At 47.9% G+C, this 16,215-nt stretch overlaps 2 protein-coding genes and 1 non-coding gene across 4 annotated transcripts in view; 2 read left to right on the top strand and 1 right to left on the bottom strand.

The window, feature by feature from the left end:
- Atp6v0a4 (ATPase H+ transporting V0 subunit a4) overlaps positions 1-16,215 on the bottom strand; it is a 79,142-nt gene extending 62,927 nt beyond the window's left edge. The window contains exon 1 of the mRNA XM_051151719.1: positions 15,929-16,215. The gene's annotated coding sequence lies outside the window, so the exon portion shown is untranslated. The remainder of the gene's footprint in view (positions 1-15,928) is intronic.
- Positions 926-6,940, top strand: Tmem213 (transmembrane protein 213). Of its 2 annotated transcripts, none has more exons than XM_051151714.1 (3): positions 926-1,080; positions 5,827-5,895; positions 6,790-6,940. In XM_051151714.1, the coding sequence occupies exons 1-3, from the start codon at positions 936-938 to the stop codon at positions 6,936-6,938; spliced, it is 363 nt and encodes a 120-aa protein (XP_051007671.1). In that variant the 5' UTR covers positions 926-935; the 3' UTR covers positions 6,939-6,940. The 2 variants fall into 2 exon arrangements, with proteins under 2 accessions (XP_051007671.1, XP_051007670.1); XM_051151713.1 differs by having other exon boundaries at positions 6,769-6,940.
- LOC127194977 (U6 spliceosomal RNA) lies at positions 10,048-10,151 on the top strand. The gene has a single exon (XR_007831347.1). It is a non-coding gene; the product is annotated as a U6 spliceosomal RNA (small nuclear RNA).

Here is a 16,215-nt window from a genome sequence, read left to right as displayed (position 1 = left end):
TTGCTGCTTAATTATTAGTTGTGCTGGTAATCTTATTACAACTATAAATTAAATGTTATGGTAGGTATGAACCTCTAGGAAAGTATGTGTATGTGTGTGTTCTAGTAGTATTCATGGTTTCAAGCATCCACTTGAGATCTTGGAATGTACTGCCTCAGGGTAGGGACATAAGATAAGAACACCGTAGGCAAAAACAGCGTCCCATCAGATTGCCACCCCTCAGCTCAGCACCTACCCACAGCTTCTCGATGCAGCTACAGATTCCCCAGTCAGAGATGCTCAGCCTGGCTCTCCGGCCCCCCCACTCCCACCCTGACCAGCATTTATCTACGCCAAGATCACAATGGGCTTCCGAGCACCTCTCTGTGTGTCTGTCTCTCCTGCTACAGTGCCTCTTTCTCCTCTTCACAACTCAAAATACTCTATGCATGCTTCAAGGCCCAGTCCAAATGTCATTTCTCTCCCTAAAATATCCCATCAGCAGACGTAGCTTGACCTCTTGCAACTGATGCCAAAGTCCTTAGTCATCCCCCCAGGTTGTTCAGGGTCTTGGATTTCTGTAATGCTAACACCCTGAGTGTGGGTTTTTCCAGGCCGCGGCATAGTTCAGTGCACAAAGTCAGTGTTCAATAAATAATAAAGTAATTGATGAGAGAATCCTGCACTACTCCTTCAGGTGAAGGGACAGGCAAGCCCAGATCCAAGGAACTCACAGGGAACCAATCCCCTTTCCCTAATAGGAACAATCTTGTCTCGGGGAAGGAGGGAAGCGATTGCTTCCTCCCCTCCCCAGCAACAGTTACAGAGGCAGAACAGGTGTGGCGGGCAGTCTCCTTGGCTCCACCTTCTTTCTTTACCCCCAAACACTGACCAGATTCCCAGTTCCAGCAGGACAGGAGTCACCTCAGCCGCAGCACACTCACACTCCGGGACACATGGTCCCCACCCCGAGGCACCCCTGCGCCAACATGGTCCAGAAAGGTGTCTCCCTCTGCAGCCCTGGGTACCTCACCTCCGCCCCGCAGGGCGCCCTGCTCTTCAGCCTGGTCTTAGCCTCCTTCCACTTGTCCTGCGGTACAGGTACTAGTTCTGAGCTTTCCTCTTGGCTACCTTGGAAAGGGGAGGGCAGGCCTGGGGGGGGGGGCGGGGAGGATTCCTTGGCCAGGGTTGGTCCTGCACAGAGGAAAGAGGAAACAAAAGTCCTTCCCTGGAGGATTAGGCAACAGAGCTGGGGTGGGGGTCAGCTGCGGGTGTCTTTTGCTAGGACAGCAGCCATCACCCCCCTGTTGACCCTTACCACAAAACACAACAAACAAATCTGCCAGCATCTCATTCATAGGAGAGGAGGGACACAAACTAGTAGAAAAGTGTATTAATGGCTCCTCCAGGCTCCCTCAGGATGGGCCCTCACCTTCCCTTAGGCAGCAGAGATTCCCTCTTCCTCTGCCAATTTGGAACTGGAAAGCTACCCTTGGCTCTCCACCCCGCCCTGAGCTTCCAGGGCTTCGTCCCGGCAGGCATGAGAAACACAGATTCTCACCAGGACATCCCAAAAGGCCTGGCTTTCCGCAACTGGGTTCTACACCTGAGCATCTAGGCGGCAGATTTCCCCTCTCCTGCTTCTGGCTCTGACCTTGCCCCAAGCCTCCTCAGAGTGGCCCCACTCCCAGACACACACACTTCTCAGCACTCTGTCATCCTGTGGCTCTGGCTCTCCTCTAGGGACTGTTGGCTCTTGAGAATCCTTCAGCGCCAACAGCCTTGGCTCATCTCCTCATCCGGCTTGTAGCTGTGTGATCTGGAGCAAATTACTTTGCCTCTCTGTTCCCTGGACTCTTTGTTTATAGCCCCAGGGTAACAAAACTGTGCTTTATCAAGTTATCTGTAAAGAGGCAGCATGTAACAGCTTGTAACTAAATTACAACAACATAGTGGCAAGCACACAATAAAGGATAAGTTATGGCTATTCTTGATCTATCCATCATACATAAGGGTGTTAGCTTTTGTGGTGGTGGTTGTTTCTTTCTGTTTACCATGACAGTTCGCTGTCCCTGGCTGGTTCTTAGCACACTGAGGGGTGACATTAAATTACTTGGGAATTTTCTTCTGGGTTATCCCATCTGAAGCGCCTAAAACTGCTGATAAGGAGTTCGTTTTGACCTCTAAACATGACAGCCTCATAGGATTCAACCGAATACTGGCATCTATTCCCCGCCCCCCATTCACTTACTCTGTCCTGAGAACACTCCCACCTTAGGTGGAGAGCCAAGATCAAGGCTAAGCAAGTGATTTGGTTTGGAAGACATTTTCCAATGTCCAGGAATCAGGCTTAACTGTGTAAATCATTTCCAGCAGTAGCCAGATCCTATCGAGGTAATTACCATACCTTAGGCAGGATGGGGGACTGGGGACAGAGTGGCAGCAGTTCTGTGGCTCTGGTTAGGCAACAACTTTCTTCCTCAATTACACCCCCCCCCCGTCCCGCCCCCCTCCCCCCGCTCTGTGTCAACAGCGCCTCTGAAGGACATGCTGACCCATGGGCGGTGGGGCATTGAGAGATCTAAGCTCCCCTTCCACTTTCAAGCAAACAGCAGCATAGTTTCCAGAACCACTCTTCAAAAGTCAGTTTTTTGGGGCCAGGCACAGCTCAGTTGAAGGAGTGCCTATCTAGCGTGCACAAAGCCTCAGGCTCAACCTACAACCTTGCAAGAGCCCAGCATGGTGGCGTATACCTGTCACCCTAGTAACTGGGATGTAAAGGCAGGAGAATGAGCCGTTTAAAATCATTCTTGGGTATATAGCAGGTTCAAGGCCAGCCTTAGATGCATGAGATTCGGTCTTTTAAAAAAAATAAAGCCTCAGGTGGCTCAGATGGTAAAGCATCAGCCTTTAAGTCCAGGGGTCTGGGGTTCAAAACACAAATGAACAAACAAACAAACAAACAAAAACCTCTTGGTTTTAATCTGTCTACCTAGATTGGTGCTCATGTGGGTAGAATCTTATCCCATGGTAAGTGCTTCTGATTGAACTGTGCTTCCAATAAGATGGCCAGCAGCTACAGGTAACATCTAAACACACTTCAAATGTGACTAGGGTGATGAGAAAGCTGAATTTTTAACTTTTCATTTTTTAAAATTCAATTTAAATGGTCACAGTGCTATCCTGGGTATCGTGGCTCTGACCACCCCCCAGCCCCCTCCCCCCACCACCAGAAGACACCCAGACATGGCTTTCCCTCCCTGAATCTGAATGTTTGTCTACATAACCCAACACCGCTCCACAAACTCTTGGCAGGACTTTTAGATTTCGTTCTAAAGTGGTTTTTTTTCCCCCATCTTCCTGTCCCTGGCCTGTCAGTTGGGAGACAGTTCCAAGCATCGGCTATTCTGGAAAGCGGTGGGCTTGCTCAATTGAGATGTACTTTTCCTTAATAACTTTTTGCCTGAGTAACTACATCACGATCCTCAGAGAACAAGAATCAGGGTCAGATTTCAGCGCTTATTTGTTCACATGTTGGAAAGAAACTAAATCTGCTGTGAAAGAGGCATTCTAGCTCGGTCAGGGCTTAATTCGGTTTACACAGGAAAGACTATCTTATAGCTACGGCTATGTGCCCAGGAAGCAGCCCTGTGCAGTGGGTCTTGGTCACCAAGCTTTTTTGGGTTTTGTTTAGTTTTCTTTCTTTTGAGACAGGGTCTCACCGTGTATCACTGGCTGGCCTGGAACTTGCTATGTAGTTCAGGCTTGCCGCAAACTCAAGAGCTCCCTCAGCTTCCTCTTTCCAGGTGCTGGGATTAGAAGTGTGCGCCACCACACTCACCTGCAAAGCATTTCTTAGAAAGAAGAGAAAGTCTCTTTGACTGAGGATAAAATGGCAATAAAAGGGGATTGTACTTGGGTCAGCATACCCTAGAGATGTTCGCACATCCATGCTTATTGCTGTACTGTTTACAGTAGCTCAGGAACGGAACCAGCCTGGATGTCCGTGAATAGGATGAACGGATGAAAGGCATGAGTTTTACTCAGAATAAGGAACAAAATTATGTCATTTTCAGGAACCTGTATGGAACTAGAAATCATGTTAAGTGAAATAAGCCAAACTCTGAAAGGCATATTTCACATATTTTATCTCATATGTGGAATCCAGCTAATAAAGAGAGGTTTATATGTCTATCAAATGAACTCCAAAGGAGGACTGTTCTGGTTCACTTCTCTATCGCTGTGATAAAATGCTGATCAACCTGGGCAGTGGTGGTGCATGCTTTTAATCCCAGCACTGAGGAGGCAGAAACAGGCGAATCTATGAGTTTGAGGCCAGCCTGGTCTACAGAGTGAGTTCCAGGACAGCCAGGACTATACAGAAAAACCCTGTCTCAAAAAACAAAAACTAATAAACAAACAAACAAAAAAAAGCCATATCAACCAACCAACCAAACAAATAAACAAAAGCCCCACTGACCAAAAGCAACTTAAAGAGGAAAGGGATTATTGCACCTTAGCTTGCTACCCATCATCAGGGATGCCAAGGCAGGAACCTGGCGGCAGGAACCTGGAGGCAGGAACTGAGGCAGAGGCCATGGAGGCACACCAGCTTGCTCTGCCTCACAAACTTTGCACTTTTTTTTTATACAAACCAGAACCACCGGCTGAGGAACCGTACCATCCACAGGGGGCTGAGTCCATCCACACAGCAATCTTTGAAACCTCCCATATCAATCTTTAACCACAAAAATGCCCCCACAAACATGCCTACAGGCCCCTGATGGAGGCAGTTCCTCAGCTGGGCTCTCTTTCCCAGGTGACCCTACTTTATCCCAAGTTGACAAGAACTAAACGGCACGGGGATTACGTGGAGAGAGGAAAAGGACCCACAGGGTGGGAGAGGGTGCACACGAGTTGGTAGCAGAAGGGCAAATATCTGCCGAGTACAGGATCTTTGTGTATGAATAAGTCATAATGAAGAATATTAGCCAGGCGTGGTGGCGCATGCCTTTAATCCCAGCACTTGGGAGGCAGAGGCAGGCAGATCACTGTGAGTTTGAGGCCAACCTGGTCAACCAAGCGAGTCCAGGACAGCCAAAAAAAGAAAAGAAAAAGAAAAAGAATATTATTTTGTACACTAATTTAAAAATTAAAAACAAAATTAACTATATTTAAAGAAAGGTGAGCATAACCTTTCACTCGGGCTTATGAAACAAACACAGCCTCGGGTGGGGGGGGGCTTTAACAGAACAGGACTTGCTCACCATTCTGGAAGCTGGATGTCTCGGTCAGGGTGTGGGCAGGTTTGGTTTCTCCCTCCTGTGGTCACCGATGGCCTCTGTCTCACTGTGACCTTGAATAGTTATTACTTCTCTAAGCCCCAGCATTGGTGGTATCTCTTCCTCATTTTTTTTGTTTTGTTTTGTTTTGTCTTAGTTTTAGTTTTTGAGACAGGGTCTCATTATGTAGACCAGGCTGGCCTGAAACTTAGAGAGATCCACCTGCCTCTGCCTCTGCTTCCTGAGCGCTGGGATCAAAGGCGTGCCATCACTCTCGGCTCTTTCTCCTCCCATATGAATATCACTCCCACTGCCTCGCACTCTGCATCCCCTCGCTTGGCCTTAATTACTTCTTTGGCCTACATCCAAATCACCCATTGGAGAGCAGGGCAGTTAGCTGGTGAGTGTGAGGAGCCCAGGGCATTTCCCACCGGAGTCTTAGTGGTGCACAGTGGTGTCTTCACGGGAACTTCTAGAACACTCTTTCTACTCACGACTCGTGCACAAAGCAATTCAAGCCCTCTTCCTGGGACTCACTGAGACTCCTTCTTACCTTTTCTTGCAGAAGCCAGCAGCGGCAACTCAACCTTGGGTACCCACCACCCAGACCCTGGGACCCTGGAGCAGTGTGCCAGTAAGTTTCCCCCTGTCAGATGAGGATCTCAGAGTTATGCTTGGAGCTGGGAAGGAAATTTTGGCCCTTCTCTGTCTTCTAATGGGTGTCAGGTGGCTCAGGGACTGGCTCTTCTTCCCAGACCATGAGGGAGCGGGGATATCCCAGTGCTGTTCAGAGCGGGTCTAAAGCTAGCTTGCCTTTGATCTCTAGTTAGCCTCAAGATCCTTTGCACAGGTGGGCCCAATGGCCCATACCCTGGCCAGCAGCCAGAGGTGCCCTGGGTGAAAATGTTTTAGCATTTGGGCGTGAGAAGCCCATTTAAAACAGCTGCTCCAACCTCTGCCCAAAGCAGGAGCTGGCTCGTAGACTCTTCTGCTATTTCCATCCATCCTCCTGAGGTGCTTCCAGGGCTGGGGCACTCAGAAAGGGATCTCTATCACCCACGTTCAAGCAACAGAAGGTTTTGTTTCATTTTAACTCGGCCCCTTTGTCCCGTCCTCATCAAATGACCCCCACTGCTTGCATCTGTGCACTTATAGAGAGCAGGGATGAGGAGCAATACTTCAGGGGCCAAGAATACAGCTTTGGGATCTACAGACTGGAGTGTGAGCCCTACATCTGCCACGCTGTAGCCTTGGGCACTGTCACCTATCACCGAGCTGGAGTGTAGCTCAGTGGCAAAGCATATCCTCCTTCAGGGCCCTGGGTTCAATCCCCAGCACCAAAACAGTGGTGACGATTGTGGTGTTACCTTGAGTGCAGACGTAGCAAATGTAAAGATTTACTATCCACTTAACAAGCATTGGCTGCCGTCCCGTGTTCTGGTTCTTAACGTGGGAGAGAGCGGGTGTGGCTGGTGTGTCACAGTCTCGTTCTCGTTCTTCCCGTCAGATGTCGACTTTTGCCCACTAGCCTCCCTGTGCTGCCGAGCTTCTGTGGATGAATACGGCTGGATTGCTGCGGCGGTCGGCTGGAGTTTCTGGTTCCTCACTCTCATCCTGCTGTGTGTGGACAAACTGATGAAGCTAACTCCTGAGGAGCCCAAGGACCTTGCAGCATGAGGGCAGAGTTATGGCCCCCTGAGCATGGCTATTAATAGAGGGAAGGGGGGAGGAGTGCTTCTAGAAGCTGGACTCCTGTCACTTTAAAGGCATTTGCTCCTCGACGCTCCTGGCTCCTTTATTATGGATTTGGTGCTATGGCTCAAACTCAGACTCTTGTACATGCTGTACCTGCACTTTACCATTGAGCATGTCCTCGTCACCGCCCACCCCCTTCAGTTACGTTTCCAAAGGGAGGAAGGCGAGCCCAGAGCTGTCCTAAGGGCCTGTGTGTCCCAGTGACCTTCCTCCACCAGCGTCCCTACGGTGACACTCCTCTTCTATCACAGGCTTTCTTCTGGGTGCATATGAAACTTAAGGCAGCCTTTTAGTGGACAGATTTGAAGAGCAGGACATTGGCTCCTCCTACTTTAGTCAAGAGCATAGCCAGCATCTCAAAGTATGAAAGTATGAGTGGCAGCTCCTCACAAGTCCAATTCCTCCCCACCACTCCATCTTTCTTCACTGCATCTCCCATGGCTGCCCAGTCCCACCTACTATTTTTTTTTAGACAGGGATTCTCTGTGTAGCCTTAGCTGTCCTGGACTCACTTTGTAGACCAGGCTGGCCTCGAACTCACAAAGATCTACCTGCCTCTGCCTCCCAAGTCCTGGGATTAAAGGTGTGAGCCACCACGCCCGGCCTTAATTCTGTTCATGTATGTGTGTGTGTGTGTGTGTGTGTGTGTTTGCATGAGTTTGTGCCCACATGCCTGCAGTGCTCTTGGGGGACATCAGGTCCCCTGGAACTGGAGCTACAGACAGTTGTAAGCTGACATGTAGGTGCCTGGACTGAGCCCAGGTCCTCTGAAAAAGCAGCAAGTGCTCTTAACTGCTGAGCCATCGCTCCAGCCTCAAGTACTTGTTTTTAAGAGATGGGAGAGTAACCATTTTAGGCCAATCTAAATAGAAATACATCAGTTTACTTTAGGCATCAGCTTTCTAAGCCAAGCATGGAAGAATTAGATCCAGCCAACGGCTTAACACTCAATCTAATCCAACAGTTTGGGCTGCTCCGTGGTATTGGACACAAGGCTGGTTCTTTCAATCTGAGCACCATTTTTGTGTGTGTTTTGTCTTTGGTTTTGTTTTCTTTTGTTTGAGACAGAAATCTCTTGTAACCCAGGCTGGCCTTGAACTCAACAAGGAATTGAGGACTGGGTCTCCCATGGCCCACATTAGCCTTGAACTTCTGGTCCTTCTACCTCCACCTCCCTAGTGCTGGGATTAGAGGTATATGCACCATCCTGTATATGAAGTGCTAGGTACAGGAACGGCCCATGTTCTGTTAATGTTACCGCCATGGTAGGGCCGGGGAGATATGATTGAAAGACAACTCCGGGGCAGACTTTCCTGAAATAAGACCACCAGGACTGACCCACAGGGCCGAAGCTGCCACTGGTTTAGAAGTGTGAAAAGAAACATTAGAGACTGGCTGCAAAATTGAGCGATGTGCATATACACGAAAGCAGCGAAGTCCTGAGGCTCTGCTGAGGCCTTGCTAGGCCACTCTGAACATAGTTTTAATAGCTCCTACTTTTTTTTTTTTTTTTAACATCTTGAAGTCTATTTCCCAGGCATGGTGTATCACTTAAGAGCTCTATCTCCTGGGATACAGGCAAGCAGAGACTCCCAGCCTCTCTGTTGCATCCCAAGAGGTGGCCTTCCTACCCATCTCCAGCTAGAAGCCGCTAAGTAGTTCTGGAGCAATAGAGTCCAGCACATCTCTCTCTCTCCCTAGCTTTCTAAGGGCAATTCTGTAGGAAGAACCCTGGGAAGGAGCCTGGGTGAGGTGGGTGGTCACCACGGACACAGTGGTGTGACAGGAAGCATTTGCAGAGAAAAAAAAAAAATCAGCACCTGACGATGAGAAAAGAGTTGGCAACATGTGGCATCCTTTTACCAGAGGTGTTTCAGTGGACATTTGCTGTCACTTACACAGATAACTTTGACATGCATCTACAGGATTTCATGAAACCCAAGGATCCCATGTGAGCTGAACAAGTTGGTGTGGGTTTTATTTTATAACTTTATGTGTGTCTTGCCTGCAGAGGTCAGAAGATGGTGAATTCCCTGGAACTGGAGTTCCACAGGGTCATGAGCCACCATGTGGGTGCTTAGAACTCTCTCTCTCTCTCTCTCTCTCTCTCTCTCTCTCTCTCCTCCTCCTCCTCCTCCTCCTCCTCCTCCTCCTCTCCCATTCTCTGCTATGGATACATTGTAGCCAGCTGCCTCACACTTCTGTTTGCATGAATTCTTCACCATGATGGTTGTACTCTCAAAGTGTAAACCAAAATAGCCTTTCTTCTCTTAAATTGCTTGTCAGATATTTGTCACAGCAACAAAAGTAACTCATACTGGAGTTACTGGAACAGTGCTCGGTGGTTAAGAGTACTGGCTGCTCTTCCAGAGGACCCTGGTTCAATTTCTAGCACCCACATGGTGACTCACAATCATCTGAAACTCTAGTTTCAGGGCATCTGACACCCTCTTCTGACTTCCTCAGAAGTCATGTGGTACACCTACAGGCAAAATACCCATTATAAGTAACACATATAAACAGAGATGACAAAATAGAAAGGTAGAAGAAGCGGGGAATATAAAAATAGTAACATGACAGACTGTATCCCCTGTGTCCCGCTCCTGCCTTTTTTTTTTTTTTTTTTTTTTTCCTTTTTTCAAAAAAGTCTTTCTCTGTGTAGCCTTAGCTGTCGCTTTGTAGACCAGGCTGGCCTTAAACTCACAGAGATCTGTCTGCCTCTGCCTCCCAAGTGCTGGGATTAAAGGTGTGTTCCGCCACCACCACCTCCTTGGGACTGTATTCCTTTTCAAAGTGGCAGGTGACTAATATGCAAATTAATATGGACTCTTTTCACCCTAGGAATTATTTTCTTTGGTTATAGGGACAATATAGTGAGCCACAGAATAAACTAAGAACAGTATTAGGGGCCACGGGTGGGCCCCATCCCTCACAAGGCTATGTACCTCAAGGGTTATGTCTTGTCCCTACTTGGCAACCAGTAAATAATTATGAAATGCCTCTTAAAATGTATAATTTATGAATTTATAAAATACTCACTTCCCCAGCACATATACTAAACTGGACCGATATAAGGAAGACTAGCATGGCCCTTGTGTGAGGATGGCATACATCCATGAAGTACTTCATAGTCTTGGCTCAGGTACTGCAGAACCAGGGGAATAGGAAGACTGTGAGAGCCAGAGGAGCAAGGGGGTCTGCTGTGAGACCTGGTCTCCTAGAAATGTCAGGGAAGCCACACCCAAGAACCCCCATCAACATGGCTGCCTTAAATATAACCTGGACACGAAAGACACCAGTGAGGATGCTGCTGTGGCAGGGGGACAGGCCAGGAGGCCCCGACCCTAAAAGAGGAGCTATAGACAACTGAGGAGTGGTGAAGGCTGGAGAAACAGTCATCCCCAGGGATGAGCCCCCAAACTGTTTATCCAATACCAAAGGGTCAGCCCTGAAGACATATACATACAAGTAACATTTTCCAAACAGAACAGGTTATATATACATATTTAGGGATATAGGTGACAATGAAAAAAAATTATGTATAGTAAACATACCCCTACCTAAGGGCCAACTTCTGATCCGATAGAAAAATAATTTGCTGGGCGGTGGTGGCTCCCACCTTTAATCCCAGCAATTCAGGAGGCAAAGAGCGGGCTTCAGCTGAGGGGCTATAGACTAAACACCATGGCCACATATATGTGTACTTGTTAGTGTGGTTGTGTACATGTGTGCACACATATACATGTGAAGGCCAGAGGTGGCCATCAGATGTCTCGCCTTATTTACTCTACACCTTTGCTGTTGTTGTTTTGTTTTTTCAAAACGGGGTTTCTCTGTAAACCTGGAACTCACTCTGTAAGCCAGGCTGGCCTTGAGCTCAGAGAGCCACCTGCCTCTGCCTCCCAAGGGCTGGAATTAAAGGCATGTACCACCACCATCAGCTTCATAAAACATTCTTAATATCAGCATGGTTAGCTTTTACACGTGTGTGCACACACATGCACACATGCATGGAGAGATTGGTTTCCTCTATTGTGCCTTATTCTTTGAGACAGCCATTGAGACTGACCAGCCAATAAGCCTCAGGATCCCCTTGTTCCTGCCTTCCAGTGCAGGGACCACAGGGCTGTACTGCACACCTGGGTTTTCACAGGGGCGTGAGGAGTCCAAATACAGGCTCTCAGGGTCGCACAGCAAGCGCTTTGCCCCCGAATCATCTCCCTTGTTCTTACTTTAAAAAAATTCTTTTATGTATATTGAGTGTTGTCCGCATATATGTATGTGTACCATGTGTGAGCCTGCTCCCCACAGGTCAAACAGAGGAATCGGATGCCCTGAAGATGATTTACCACCATACGGGTGCTGGGAACTGAACCTAAATCCTCTGCGAGAGCACTGAGTGCCCCTAACCACTGAGACATCCCTTCACCCTCCACTGGACTTTTAAAAAGAGATCAAAATTCACTAGAATTTTGATGCTGCCACCTTCAGTGTAGTTGTAACAGCTTTTATTTCCTTCACTAATGCTGATAGAGACTTTGGACCAGAAAAGGTAAAACAGTTAAAGATCGCCAGTGGTGGGCAGGGATGGTGCACAACTTTAATTCCAGCACTGGAAAGGCAGAGACAGATGAATCTCTGAGTTTGAGGCCAGCCTGGTCTACAGAGCGAGATCTAGGACAGCCAGTGATATACAGAGAAACCCTGTCTATAAAACAAAACCAAAAAGAACAAGGACAATGCCCCCCCCCAACACACAAACAACAAAAAGTTAAAAAAAAAAAAAACTGGGTTTGTATGCTATCTCATTTAAATGTAGTTGTATCTTGAAAATGTTTAATATTATTGATCATTTCTAAATCAAATTGGTCTCAATAAGAATACTGGTGACATAAACACAGACTTTTATCTCTCTCTTTTTTTTTTCTTTTCTTGTTTCTTTTTTGAGACAGGGTTTCTCTGTGTAGCCTTGGCTGTCCTGGACTCGAACTGTAGACCAGGCTGGCCTCGAACTCACAGGGATCCACCTGCCACTGCCTCCCAAGTGCTGGGATTAAAGGCGTGAGCCACCACCACCCGGCGACTTCTCTTGTGTGTCTGTGGACATTGTTTGTGGATACTGGGGACCGAACTCCAGTCCTCAGACCTGGCAGCAAGTCCTTTTTACCTTCCGAGCCATTTCCCTGGGCCGGTGGTTCTCATATTTCAAACTGAGGCAGTGGGCATTCTCTTTCGCTCACAGCTTTAGGAATTTGTAATCTTGTCTGGTCTTTGGGTTCGGCTAAAATTAGCATATCTGGCTTCTGTTAAGCAGTCACAGCACAGAGCTAATGTTGAAAACCAACACACTTATTTTCCCTTAAACAAAGCAACACAGTTCAGCTATAGCTCCCTTTCCCCTTGAGCTCTACACTGACATTTTCTTCAGGCTTTTAAAATACTACATGAAAGAAACCACTTGAGACCTATGACCACATCATAGAACCCCAATCCAAATATTTACCCTCACAGGCACTGTTGAAGGAGCCTCCCCAACCGGGCCTCTGTACACGATGTTACAGTGTAAGCTTTCAAATGGGGCTGGCTTAGCCTTTGGCAATGCCACGCTGGGGTGTGGGTACAACAAACAGTGCATCAGTAACTACACAAATGCGGTTTACCCAGCCTTGGCAGCTGTAATAGTTCCAGGTTCTAACATGGGAGAAATCAGACACGCCCCGCCCATATTCACCCCAGGATGGGCAGCGTGGGAGATGGGATGGAGTTACTAGATAAACAGGGCATCTTGCAATAGCAAGGCTTTGGTAAATGATCTCCCTTGGGAGCTGGATTGCTCCTGTTTCTTTTTTACCTTAAGCTGTGCTGGGCAGGGAGGTACCAATGGGGGGGGGGCGCGGTGAGAAATGACCACTGCTTTGGGCGCAGGAGCAGCCTGACCTCCAAGCTACAGGCTGTTCCTAGTGACTGCTCTCCCGGTACTTTGGACCTGTTTACACTCAGAGCAAGTAAAATCTGACTGGGTAAAACATTCCACCACCTTTCATGGCACTTTTTTCTTGTTTTGTTTTTTGTTTTTAAAAACCCTACTCATTACAACATACAATGATATACGTATGTCATGTATACAGCAGTGCTAAAGGCCAAATCTAGGGCCTTGTATTCAACAGGCAAGCACACTACTGCAGAGCTGCACCCCTGCCCAGTATCTATGAAAACTGATATATTGGAATATTCATGTTATTTTTCTCTTAAAGATTTAAGTTTGTTTAAACGTTCCTGCTATTAGATTTTTAAATCTTTTTAATTTTTACTATTTTCCATGTGCGCGCGCACACGTGGGTGTGTGTTCACATGCATAGAGGTCCAAGGATAACATGAAGACCTAGTTTTTTCCATCATGTGGGCTCTGGGGACCAAATCCAGGTAGTCAGAGAAAAGTGTGATACTCGCCAAGACACTCAACAGCCAAGCCTTACTCACTTTATGGGAGGGAGGTGAATGCAGGTGGCCGCCTAGCCTCGCCACACCCGTGGAGAGCCCCTTATTGAAGCAGGGTCTCGGTCGCCACACTACGTGGTCCTGTCCTAAGTGTTCTGGGTGATTCTCCTGTCTCTCATCTGACTGTAGGAGTGCTGGGATCAGGCACGCGCCACCACATCCAGCTTTCTTCACTGGGTTCCAGGCCTGAACCTGGGTCATTAGGGCTGCACAGGCTGCATTTTGGATGTGCTGAGCCATCTCCCTGAACAACTATTAAAGCCTTGTTTCTCCTTTTGAATTTTCAAGCACCTGAGTCTTCCTTTTGGCTTGTTGCCTGTTTCTGGTTTTGTTTTTGTTTTTTTGAGACAGGGTTTCTCTGTGTAGCCTTGGCTATCCTGAACTCACTTTGTAGACCAGGCTGGCCTCAAACTCACAGCGATCCGCCTGCCTCTGCCTCCCGAGTGCTGGGATTAAAGGCATGTGCCACCATGCCCGGCCTGTTTCTGGTTTTGAGCTCCCCTCTTGGTCATTATTATTTTTGCTGGTGCTAAGAACTGAACCAAAGGCGCCAAGCATGCCAACTCTAAACTTTTGAGACAGGATTTCAATATGTTAACTACCCTGGCCTCAAACCCAGGTCCTCCTGCCTCAGCCTCCAGAATGCCAAGATTACAGATAGGTGTGGACCATTGTACCTGGCTGAATTCTCCCTAGAGTTATTTCCTCTGAGCCTTGAAACAATAGCCTAACAAGATTAGTTTGTTTGCGTATGTTTAAATAAAGTTGTGAGATGACAGGGAGGGTTTCAGTATATTTTCCATAGCTCCTCCTATTAGTGAAGTCTTTTATACAAAGCTGCCAACTACAGACTTTAGATTTTATCAGCATTTCCGTATCAGTGGACTCAGGATTCCATTTTTCTCAGTTGCCGTGTTCCCATGTTCTGAGCTCTTCTGCTTTCTTGAGCTGTCAGGGAGTTTCCTTTGCTTCTGTTGTAAAAAACAAAATAACAACAACAACAACAAAACCCACCCCTGGTTTGCCCTATTTGTTCTCCTTTCAGGGTGGAATGAACTCTGCTCTCCTCGTTTGCCTTTTAAAACCGTAGCATCTTATTCTTTTCATCCTGCATCCTGCATCTGCTTAGAGGATGCACCAGCCGGGCCACTAGGCACCAGCACAGTGGGCACGGCACCACTGCTTTGAGTGGGGACAGCTCTGCCAGCTCCACTTGAGGGGAAGGCTGTTGACTGAAGTCCTTGCGAAAACCACACAAGGTGTTCTCAGCAGCCACTCAAAACCAGAGAACAAGAGGTCACCCTAGCTCAGGTAACCGTATCTGAAAAACTACAAAACAATCGTGTTGCAAAGGAAACAACCAGAAAGTTATCACTTCGACACCAATTCGTAGCATTTATTGACATTTCCATTTAAAATGCTAGGAAAGCTGTAAAAATTGTAAACATGGGAACCAAACACTTGCATAAATTATCTCCCAACTCTACAGCACATTAGAAAACAGGGCAGCTAAACTGAAGGGTGGAAACGTTACCGACAAACTGGGCGGGCGGGCTCAGTCGCTAAGTCACACGCCCATACTGAGTTTTCAGCGCCCATCTGAGATTAGCAAACCGTGATTGTCAAGTTGCAGTCTTGATGCCACAGTTGGCCCCGTTTACTCTGCGGTCTTGTGTGTTAGCGCACATCATCTAGCGTGAGGGTGTGGCGAGTCAGAACACAGACCTCAACCAAGCTGGAGACGGGTTGACATCGCCGAGCAGCCTGGCAGAGTAAGCACCCATGGTAATGCTAGCTCCTGTCTCTGCTCTCTGCTCACAGGGAGCTGTGCAGAGGACACCAAAACCCAAAGCCTCCCTCTAACTGTTCCTGAACCAACTCCTGGTGTTCACAAGGCGCGAATCAGCGTCCAGAAGCCATGGTTCCTCTGGCCCCTCCTGCTGCCTTCCCTACCACAGCGACAGACACCTCCACTGATGTGGCCCTGAAGCAGGGAGCCCAGATGGTGACCTGGCCTGCAGGACACGGGACCTGGGAGGAGCGTATCAGGTGCAGACATTCACCGCTCCTCCTGCGTCTTGGCTGGCTCTTAAGCGATTTGTGTTCCCAAAGGCATCTGCTATTCTTTTTCTACGCTTCAATGCTGCTGTGTGTTCTTGAGTTAATTGTCAAGTGTCCTGTTACACACAAAGGCATGAATTAACACTGAACCGTGAGGGTTCAGTTTTCAAGTCTTTTTAAACGTGGACAAAAGAATTCTAGTTTAAGCACCCACAATCACCAACCCCCTCCAGCCCCCTCCCCCTCAGAATAAACCACCTGAAATGTGCACCGTCCTTGTTTGCTAGGTGATGAGCGTAAGCCTATATATTTCATAAGAATGTTACAACAGAGGCCCAAAGAAACCCTCTCACCTGATCCAGGAATGCCTGTAATGGGCTGGCCTAAATGACGAAGCTGAACAGACTGTCCCATACAGACGTGTTTGTGCTCACGGGTGTAGAAGCAGACTTCCTCGTACTCCTGCCTGGACCAGATGTGGACGAGCGAGCTCTGATGACTTATTTTGGAGGTAGAAATGACATGGCGGGAACTCCACTAGTGGCGAACTTAGTGTGAGCAAAGATGGGAGCACCTTGCCCTATGCCCAGAACCTTGACCCAACAACATCCTTCCAAGGGTCCAATTCACCTAAGAATGC

This window comes from Acomys russatus, chromosome 10 (assembly GCF_903995435.1).
Source record: "Acomys russatus chromosome 10, mAcoRus1.1, whole genome shotgun sequence".
Taxonomy (NCBI): Eukaryota; Metazoa; Chordata; class Mammalia; order Rodentia; family Muridae; genus Acomys; species Acomys russatus.
This window is presented reverse-complemented; position numbering and strand designations above follow the sequence as displayed.

What these genes read in the sequence shown, in the direction of transcription:
- Tmem213 (XM_051151713.1), top strand. Translation starts at nt 936, where the DNA reads ATGGTCCCCACCCCGAGGCACCCCTGCGCCAACATGGTCCAGAAAGGT. An exon ending in CCACTTGTCCTGCGGTACAG is followed by an intron (nt 1,081 to 5,826) that starts GTACTAGTTCTG and finishes CTTTTCTTGCAG; the next exon opens with AAGCCAGCAGCGGCAACTCA. An exon ending in GACCCTGGAGCAGTGTGCCA is followed by an intron (nt 5,896 to 6,768) that starts GTAAGTTTCCCC and finishes TCTTCCCGTCAG; the next exon opens with ATGTCGACTTTTGCCCACTA.